The sequence below is a fragment of the Amblyomma americanum genome, chromosome 7 (genome assembly GCF_052857255.1).
Source record: "Amblyomma americanum isolate KBUSLIRL-KWMA chromosome 7, ASM5285725v1, whole genome shotgun sequence".
In the NCBI taxonomy this organism is placed as follows: domain Eukaryota; kingdom Metazoa; phylum Arthropoda; class Arachnida; order Ixodida; family Ixodidae; genus Amblyomma; species Amblyomma americanum.
This window is the reverse complement of record NC_135503.1, coordinates 99,730,314-99,740,896: the sequence shown is the minus strand read 5'-3', so window position 1 is coordinate 99,740,896 and position 10,583 is coordinate 99,730,314. Positions and strand designations below refer to the sequence as shown.

Genomic DNA, 10,583 nt, shown 5'->3' with positions numbered 1-10,583 from the left:
GCAATAGGAAATTTAGGATTTGCCGACGACACTAAACCTCATTGCCCACCCACAAGATGTATAGAGTATAGCGTTGGAAATTTTTCAACACTGCCGAGCAAATGAAATATTTAATACAAAACATCATGCGATGTCTGGCGCATGAAATCTACGAAAAACTTGTTGCCAAGGCTTCTTTCTCGCACGCAATTAGGCGATCAAAAGTTCAGACAATTTCGTAAAGTCCGGTGCGCCCCTCGCAGGAGTAGATATTGTGCAGCAGAAGTTCACTCGCCTCAATGTCCTGAGCTATCACGTTCGCGGAGTCTCTGCGTCTGTCATTGCACATTGTCGCTCCCAATACGTTTACAAATACGGCAAAGATACTTGCGAAATTTGCACGTAGACACTGCATGCGCTGAGCCGCATCGACATCAATCCGGTTATTTCGTCGCCTTCGCCGCATCGGGCACCGTCCAGCGCAGTGGACGTTTCCCGCTGTCTGGCTTGCCGTGTAGAGCACTGACGGACACTTGCCCCGTGCTGGGCTGAAAATTCTGGCTTTCCTAGCGAGCCAACGCGATACTCCTTGCGATACCGCAGTAGTTTTTAAACGTTAACTTGCTTTTCTTCACCAACTCAGCTTGAGGTTATCTGTCAGAGAGCCCGGCCGCAAAACGGTCGCGAAGTCTCGTGCAGAAACGCCCCTTGCTACAACTCTACGGGGAAAGCTGCCCACCGTTTCACCTTCTTGCTGGAAGCCACGGTTAAATTTATATCGCTCTGCATTTACATAGGGTTTTGGTACATATTGCACTCGAAGCGTATGCACACGCTATGCATGTATCTTGCTTTCCGGATTTTCCCGGTTGGCCGTGTTCGACGATGTGGGGATCGGAGTCGCGTTCTGACGGAGTCACGGTTACAACGACACCCGTTTCCACCGTCACCATTACAGGACTGTCCACGAGTTAAGCAGTTGGGTGATGGGAGGAAAATTATGGGTTGGATTATTTACATTTTTACAAGCGTAAGAGAAAAACGGGAGGTTTTTCAACTGCACCCGCCGACGAGTTTTACAGTGTTCTTCTTCTCTAAATTCCCCAGGCTGAGGACGCCCTCGCCGGGGTGAGAGTGGCCTGAAACTTTCACTTTGGCGCACACACTCACACCGCCGCACATAGGGACACGCCTCCGTCACATGTTGAGCCCGAGACAGAGCAGGATGCCGTCGGAGTAATGTCCTCTGGCCAGTTAAAGGTTCCCAAGCGCTGCCGACACCTCTTCGTCATCAGATGACAACCGACGTGGCTGGATCGCAAGGTCGGGAAGAGACGTCGAAAGCGGTCCATTGACCTCAAAGATGGTTGCGATGGTTGGGGACGATGACTACCAGCCCGCCGTTGTGCTCGCCACGCGGAAGAGCCACCGGCAACGAGGGCCCCTTTTTTTCCCCGACGTAGTCACGGCGATCGGGGAACATAACGTCATCTTGCTCGTCGAAGCGGCGTCGGAGACTTCGGAAAGGGGTCCGGTTGTGCTTTACTTCAGGACTCCGCTCTTTTGGGTCCCTCGCGCCGACCGGGAAAAGCTTGGTAATTGGAACCAGCTGACACCTGGGCCCTCTTCGTGTGGTCCTTGGCGACAGGCCTGGGAGCTATCACCTTCGAGTTGTTCGGAGGCACCCAGCAGAAACAGATGTGCTGGCTGTCGCCGTTGCTAATTACTAGACTTGCTGTCGCCCTTCTCAACAGCCGACCTCTATGTGGCGCCTGTTTTCCCGACAACATTCGTACCATAATTGTGACGCAACCGTTTGTCGCGCCGCGTTCGAGGTTGTATCACACGTTTTCTCGTTGCATATAGGCTCCGTGCGGTGCAGTTTTGCGCGCGCGAGCGGCGCCATCTGGTTAACAGCGGTGGCGAAAGGCGGACGCAGCCAACGTGGAACTCTGGTTGAGCGAGGCGACCGGTAAGGTGTTTCGTCGGAAGGCGAAAAGAGACAGAAAATAATAGGTGGCTCGACCTACTGCTGTGTATACCAATGTCATAACAGCTGTGAAAACATTGCAGTCAAGGTACCTAATATATTTTAAGGCCTTCCTTGTAGGCCGTGCATGCTTGCTCACGCACAGTGGGTCTACTGTAAATGAGTGCATTGTGGAAGTAAAATTCATGAGTGTTAAATGGGATGGGGTTTGCACTGACTGGGGTGTTTTGAAAATGCCACCACTTATAGGAGTCAGGAGTTGCTTTATGTCTATAGACGGAAGAAATGCGCTCAGTGAGTCACAGGAAATTGTCTACGGTGAAGTTTTTGAAGCTAGGATCTGAAGTTTCAGTCTTCGTTTGTTATACTCATCTGTAGTCCTGCGCGTCAATTTGCTTCTATTTTTTTTTGTCGAGCGTCTGTGTATGCTGCGGGTGTGACGTCGTACGTCTGAGCGTGCTTATGTTGCTCTTCACATTGCTTCACCTAAGATCTTTTGTATGTATTTTATCATTTTATAGCCCTCAGTGGTTTAAAATTTCGTGTATTATTTGTTGGATTCCCGAGATCTAAATCAAGTTTTCGATGAATAAGTAGAATAGAGAGTGGTTAAAATTTTCGTATATATTTCTTAGATTTCACAACATCGCTAAACGCTTAATTTCTGGAGTTAACCTTAATTTTATTGGGATTTGTCGTCGCAATGCAACTCAGACTATAACGGGCAGAATAATGAAAGGTTCTAAATAATTTCGACCACCTAGGTTCTTTAACGTGCCCTGACACCGCACAGTACGCGGGCATCTAGCATTTCGCCTCCTTCGAGATGCGAGCGCCGAAGCCAGCAACGAACTCGAGTCACTAGGGTCAGCAGCTGAGCACCATTACCACTGAGCCACCACGGCGGCCTTTCTAGAGTTAAGTATTTACCAAAAGAAAAATACGAACAAAATAACTGATTTAATTGGTGCCTTCATTAAATTCCTGAAATGAAAGTCCACTAACTTTGGAAGATACCCAGATACTTTTTGTATGCTTGGAGCTATGCTCCTCTGAGGGGAATACACAAAGTAAAGCAGTATCAATCTTGCAGGAAATAAATCATTATCATCTGATATGTGTAGTAAGTTTGCGTTTTTCGCAATTCTAGACGACCATTCACATCGTAAATGTCACAGTGGATGTAAGTTACATAGCTGATTTCATTATCTGGGCCAATAAGACACTTATTTCTCAAACTTTACAGGCACTTAATTAATCTCAATAAGTTGGACTGCGCTGCCGGATGTTACAGTACCGACGGGACTGCAACACAATCATGGTTGCTTAAAATCGGTGATCAGCCCAACCTTAAAGCAATTGTAACTAAACGTAGCAGTGGTGGCGTCAAGTATTTCAATGCGTTGAAATCCGCAGAGAAGCAGACGTTTACTCAGAATGGCATCGTGGTCAGTGCGCGTCTGCTATGAGGCCAGGCTGACGCGAACGCACCGGGCATAAAGGAAGGCACAGGGTCACCACGGCTAGACTCGAAAGAAGAAAGAAAAAGCGGGTCAGAGACTGTTCTTCCTAAGGCTAAAACTTTTCACAGTCTAACATGCTCTATATTTATTAAACTTGCCATGAGCAAATAGTCAACAGCTTAGAAGAGATTTATTGCGCATTTCAATTCGCGTAGGCAGCACGAAGCACACTCGAGATAGCACTACAGTGAACCTAGACAGATTCCTAGCTACACTGTTGAACTGCTGATTCATCTGCACGTTTCTCTAGAGCATGTGTATTGTGAAAAGAGCGAGGTTTGAAGGTTAGGCGTCACAGATGTTTTTGTCAGCAGTCAATAAGAAAGCATTGCAGATTTTGATCTACGGGGAATCAGAAAGTATTGATTAAAAGTAATTATTAAGCGTGCGGCTTTCTCGGCGTCAGTGACAGCTGGATTTTAGCGTATAATACGTGGTTATCGGTCAATAAAAAGGACACTCCCATCGTCAGCGAACGCAGTCCATTTCGAATTTTTTTTACCTCAGTTGCACTATTGATAATCATCTTTTTTTTCCGCGGCCCACATCTCAGTATTCGTGAAAAGGAGTATGTGAGATTTCGCTTATTTTGGTTTTAAAAACAGCTAAGCTTACTGCCTTGTGTAAAACAGTGAGCACGTCAATCGCATACATGGCAGGAGGAGTTATTCACGGCTTCCTGCTGGAACCGCCTATGTGAGATCGAAGGTGCTCCGAGAGTCTCTAACTGAAACAGCGTCTGTCAAAATTTGCGAAGAATGATAATGATTGTTAATGAAAAATGTTAAAAAATGCGGCGCAGAGGAAATAGCTGCTCAGAAGGAACATAAAACACTCCCACAAAAATAAGACCGGATGTCTATTTCACAAATTTTATTAGAGGTGTTCCAGTTTACCTTAGAAACAAAACAAGGCTTTGTGAATAGCAGCGAGTGGATATTTCTTCAGCAAATAAATAAGAAATTGCAAATTTAGAAAAGGTCTGTGGCGCCGTGGTTGGTCACCGTTCTTGAACACAAGTATAGATAGTTTGCAACCTGAGGCCTGAAAAAAATATTTCTCGAAGTTCCATTCATAATCTTCTCAGCGATTTATTGTAGTTCTGTGCAATGTTTACACGTGAACAATCACACAGAGGCTGGTGTGTGGTGAGAAGGTCAGCGCAGAGGAACATGCCGCAGAATATTTGCGACCGCCACTTGATGGGAACTCCGTTCAAGGAGGCCGTTAGTCTAGAATTAGCACGCTTATTAAAAGCCGCTGTCTGCCGAAAGCCGAAGTAAAGAAACTCACATACTCATAGGAGTGCAAGAGGTCATATGAACTAATTTTTATTCCTTTCGTTCAGGCACGCACGGAAGATGTAGGCACGTCTTCAACTCCGTGCTGAGCGTGCTTTGCAGAAGAACTCGGCGAAGGCGATCAGGCAGGCCAGTCCGAGGCCAGCGAGCAGGACGACGAAGACACCGCCCAGTTTGGGAAGGCCTAGCTCAAGGGCAGAGCCGGCGCCAGACGGACCGGTCTTCTCGGAGCAGCGCCTCGCTGGGTCCCGCACACTCCACCAACGCGCTTTCAGCAGCTGCAGTTTGCCGCTCTCCTGGAGCCGCAGTATGAATGAAGACAGGGGGCGACGGTAGGGGGATCCTGCACGCACCGTGAACAGCGTGAGCATGAGGCGGAACCTCAACTGTGGGCGATTTTCACTGCCATAGATTTACCTTGGGTTTCATGTTATATATTTTTATAGTGCTGCGGTATATTGTTATGAGATTAATATATTTACCACAGTAGCATTGCGAGGAAAGACAATATCAGCTGTACTGTCTAAGCAATCAATGTTTTCCTTAAATAAAGCACTACAGGAGATGTAAGAAGAATTAGCAGTCAGAGGTGCAGGAGGTATGGTCAAAGCTATTCTCTATTAGCCACCTTATTTTAAAGCGACTAGGATAAAAAACATCAGATCTTCAGCTTTGTGTTTGGGAACATTATTTGTGCGTTAGCGATAAGTTAGAGGACACAGATACATCACAGTGTCCTCTGTTTCTGAATATATTTGTTACTCTTTGGTTAGCTCGCCGTGTTGGGACAAACTAATTGGCATCTGTCCCACGAGCACGCGTTCGCGTATCATATCCTCGCCGGGAAAGCCGAGGAAGCCAAGCGGGAAAGAGGTGAGTATCGTAAGATTTGGTTGCATGTAAAGAGGGTTAGATGCTAAAATTTTAAGTATACTCAAGCACCTAATTTGATTCCTCAGTTTGTTAGGATGCTCTCGAAAAAAATGCAACCCCATGCGTATTGAGTACAGTGCAATATAATGTCGTTTTCAATACTTCATGGTGGCAGCTTTGACATTCACATGTGCATGTAAATTAACGTCAAGTGAAGTGTAATCAAACATAACAGAACTGACATGCGCCTATATTTCCTTCTGCCATCTGGGGTGCTTAATTGTTCTTTATTTTGCTAACTCTCCACATTTATTTTAATCGCTCGTCGAGAAACACTCGCATGAAACCAGACAGGCTGCTTGCAACGGCACAAGGGGAGCACCGGCAGACAACTCCTCCCAGTGTCAGAGACTTTGGTTTCCCCACGGTCACACACGGCACTCAGTCTTGAGAATAACATCATGCACGATCCGTGCACTGGTGATTACGGAAACCGAAAATTATGATGAAGAACGCCTTGTAATCCACCGCGTAGCATTCTACCTTTCCTAGCGCGCTTTCATGTCATTCTGAGTTCATTTTGCCCGTAGGTATGTTTGAAGTACCGAACATCGGCACGCAAGGACTTTCCATTACTGTCTGTTTAAAGTCATGCAGGCACTTGAAATAAATCGATAACCCTACTGTTCTGCCTGCTTTCACGCAGTATAAAGGTTTTCACACGTAAATCTCCTAACCCTAATCATTATTTGTTTTGTTCATTTTTTTGCATGTGAAGCATGTAAAAGAAATTCAGAGTACGTGATAAGTAGGGTACACCAGCTTTACCACCCAAGCTTGCGACCTATATACACATAAAAATGAGAGACAACCCCCCAGAGTTTGAGCTACCGCACATTGTAATGAATCAGAATTTTGATTTTGAACGACAAATTAAAGCAACCGAAGTAGGGATAAAATCTCTGTAGTTACGATGGCGCGTAACAGACGGCGTCACTCACGCTATGGCTGTTCTGGCGCTTATGGCTGTTAAGACTCATAAACTAACGATTTAATTTACAGGAATAAATCTGCAGTGAAGGCGCCAGCCTAGTTCTGACGATGCGGCAGATGATTCTTCCTCTCTTCTGAACCCAAAATTGTAAACGCCTTCGGTAGATTTTTCTCCAATAATCATATACGCGCACAACAATGAACACAGGCTGCAATCATTTTTGTCTGCAAACTCTACCCAGACACCTCAAACTCGACATCGACCCACAGTACCGCGGCCAGAGTGGAAAAAGGATTACGCGGAAGTACCTGGTCAATGAGCGTTAATGTCTTTGCCGAAAACGTGCTTTCGTGCTTTTCGGGCCGTTCCCCACCGACCCCAGTGGAGATCGGGCTGGGGCACGCAAAAAATGAGGATAAATGAGAGACAGTTATTACATTTCCGCGCCCCGAACCCTGTTATTGGACGAGCTGGGACAAAGCGAAGGTCGAGCCCAGTCTTGATGACTTCCGAAAACCCCTAAAGCATATCTACCACGGAGATCAACGCACTGCGGTTGACTTCCGGAAATGAGCGATTTTTTCCACCTGCCTTACCGACAAAGACAAAAAATTTCTTGTACTGGTTCTGAGTTGTTCCTGCTTTATACTAACATTTCATAGATTACTACAGCGGAAAGAATGTGCGTGTCGATTTGGCTTCGAGAGAGATCCTATAAATTGTTCTATGGTGAAGGATCAGTGTTGAGGACTGGTTAGAAAAACATTACCGTCTCCGATGTGTAACAGTATAGAATTATTTCATTTTTAAAAGTTTGAGCGATTACGCATTTTGGAAAGTGCTGCGAATAACACCGACAGAAAGAAAGAGAGGTAAGCATGAGCCCTGGTCCTTGTGTGTCAGCCCGTTTTGTTTGCAGCGCTTCCGGAAATAACGCATATGCACTAGTTAGCCTTTTCGGTAATCTTTATAAACGATTATGCAGTTTTATAACCTCTTAAGCAGCGTTAAACTTGACGAAGGTGATATATTCAAAAAGTTGATGTCTTAATTGCAGCCGGTGTCCTCCTATCTTACAAGGCTCACGATCCTAATGTTTTTCAGAAGTTTAATCTGAAAAACTACCATTGTTTCTTTTATTTAAGGAGACGTGCTTTTATATCATGCTTCCCTGAAAAAGGATCCGCGGTATTAACGGCACTTCAATTGATCAAATACTTAAGCATTTTCTTTTATTTTTCTCACCTTATGCCATTGATGCCCTCTAGATTATATACTGTTCTTAACTTCACTTCTTGCCTTTGAAGGGGAAAGCTGAATGTTGTCATAGGCACGGCGTACTCCGCGCCACCTTCCTGTATTTCTGGGAGCTGCCTCTGCCTGTTGCACGTTAGATCGGCACAAACGACTCACCGTGCGGCATGGCGATGCCGTAGCCCTTGGAGTCCAGAAGGCCACCGACTTGCGTAAGATGACACCGGCGCTGGACAATGTACTCAATGCTGGCGGATTCTGTGAGGAAGGCGTAGCCGCCATTTTCCACCCGTGCCACCCCCTCGGCATCCGACGAGACAAGGTCCTGTTGCATTCCATGCCACATCCTCTCGTATGTCTCGTGCTTCGATTCCTGCGTGGTTGCCAGAGTGCGCCGATGTTTTCATATTGCGGCAGAAGCCGAAGTGCTAGTAAAGTGTTCGATTCTAGCAAGAACTTAGGGCAGGAAAACTACGTATGAGGAATTTATCTCCCAGTCATGTAAGCTCATTAGAGTCACGTATGGCCTACCAAGTGGGGCGATCGTAAAATATACCGAAATGGTTAAAAATTTATCTATTATAATATTTGCTCTGCCTGAGAGCACAATGTTGCACGTTGCTAATGCTCTATTGCTGTGAAACCCCAAATTACAAAATTTACTCCGAAAAATAAACGGCACTAGTAAAACTGCAAGTTTTCGCTCCCCTTCAATCCCCAGGTTTAAAAGCTGAAGTGCCTGAAAGACGCGTTGAATAAATAGAATAGGCAAATGCCTCACACCGTTCCAAGAAAAAGGACAAACAAGTTCTCTACTTTGCCCTGCCCGAAGAATGCTTCTATATAAGCAACACAGCAGATCTTAATATTAAAAGAGGTGGCTATATCCGTTAAAATTACCCGGTACCTAATTTTAAGCTATTTTGGTTCAGCCCCCAGCCATAATGTTGTGGAATGATGACTGGGTGATTTGCAGCGACACCTCCAACGAGTCACTCCGGCCACTAAATATTTGACGTTGTCTACATAGAGATAAACTGTACAGCCGAAGCAGGGTGCATTAAATTCAAAAAGAATTGCGAAATAGTCTTATATACAGGTAATTCGACATACAAAACATGCCTTTTACACAGCATCATATGTAACCAAAGAGCCAGAATACACTGCACCGAATATACCGACGAACTGTGCTCTGTGACGTGGCGCCCTAGGGTATGCTAGGAACCCATCTTTAGCTAAGCGTAGCTAAGCCTAACATGCTTAGGATAGAAGCCGCAGGGACGGCGCCTAATAAGATATCTAATTTGGTTGTGACTGTATTAGAAACAGAATGAGCGCGCATAGAAATTAAGGTCATTGTTGATTTCCGCAGTACCTTCGGCAGCGGACCGCGCCAGGCAGAGTCGCCGCTAGCCTTTTGTCGCTTAGGTTGACTTCACCGCATGCAATGTACTCAGGAGAATGTTGGCCAGTGATCGGAGGGCACCTTCAAGTGCACGCTCCTTTCACCTCGCAGCATCGTGTGAAAACCTCAGCACTGCCAATCCAAGGCAGCCCACGAGACCAGTATCCGCGTGGAAATAGTGATCGAAGAGCGCCGTTAAGAGAAGCGTCACTCGCAAAGGCGCGGCGCTGAATTTTGTATATCGAACGACGTGGTGAATTATTGGTTTATATACTGCACTATGTTCCTATGCTTTTAGACAGGATTTTCAAGGGGTTGATTGTTGTGGTCGATAAGCCCAATAGTTAGAAATATGCGGGCTCCACTGCGCAACATCAAAGGCAATCATTATTTCATGCTTAGGGAATCGCCATTCCTGGAAGTGAACTAAGGTGCAAGCATGCAGAAGCTGTTTCACCCTATCATTCAGTAACAGCTAAAACCTACTAAAAAATTTGTGTGAACTAAGGGAAGAAAAGGAGAAATGATTGGGTAGGAGTGTGGGGAGGAAAATGCGATGCGTTCATGAGTTTTAGGCAACTGTTTTGAAAGGAGTGGTGACCAGTGGGCCAAGACAACCATAATCTGGCAAGATTAATTAGGGTTTTTGTCCTCTGATATCCATAGCATGAGTAGTGACGGAGAGTCTTTTCAGCTGTAACGCGACAAGTGCACGTATTTGTCCTGCGAACTACCTTGAAGAAGGCCTGCGTGGACCCCGAGCGGACGCATCCAAAGCGAACCTCGCTCTGCTTGGCCAGGTCCTCTACGCTCTCCATGGGAGAGTGCAGCCTCTCGCGCGTCAGGAAAGCAGTCAGGTTGGCCGTGTACGACGAGACCAGAACGAAGGAGAACAACCACCAACTGGCAGCGATGATGCGCGTTGGCGCCGACCTGCAAAATAGATGGTACGCCTTTTGCATGGCACATGGTTTTCCCCACACAGAGCATCAGTGGAGGAAAAGAAGAAGTAATTTTATAAGGCCAAGTCAAAGGGATGTTTGGGATACAGTTTGCAATATCAGGGCAATATTTCGGGCTGTTCATTGTTCCCGTCGATGCAGGTTACTTGGGCTGACTAGGCTCACGCGAATCAAATTGAGCGTCTCGCCTTCAAAGTCGTTCATTGTTGCCTATAACGTTTTTCTATTGTGTCATCGATTTTTTTGTTTCACTGCATGTCGGCCGTAAGAATATCATATTGTGGTAATGTCCGGGCGAAATA

The 10,583-nt window shown here is 46.0% G+C and overlaps 1 protein-coding gene and 1 pseudogene across 1 annotated transcript in view; both read right to left on the bottom strand.

Annotated features, from left to right (window-relative positions):
• Nucleotides 1-317: 317 nt before the first annotated feature.
• On the bottom strand, nucleotides 318-1,161 carry LOC144097973 (uncharacterized; annotated as a pseudogene).
• Nucleotides 1,162-4,799: 3,638 nt separating this feature from the next.
• LOC144097361 (glutamate receptor ionotropic, kainate 2-like) overlaps nucleotides 4,800-10,583 on the bottom strand; it is a 66,419-nt gene continuing 60,635 nt past the window's right edge. Inside the window, exons 12-14 of the mRNA XM_077630100.1 lie at nucleotides 10,054-10,252; nucleotides 8,074-8,287; nucleotides 4,800-5,136 (exon numbers count right to left, since the gene is read on the bottom strand). Coding sequence (XP_077486226.1) covers nucleotides 4,868-5,136; nucleotides 8,074-8,287; nucleotides 10,054-10,252 — 682 coding nt within the window. The 3' untranslated portion in view covers nucleotides 4,800-4,867. The remainder of the gene's footprint in view (nucleotides 5,137-8,073; nucleotides 8,288-10,053; nucleotides 10,253-10,583) is intronic.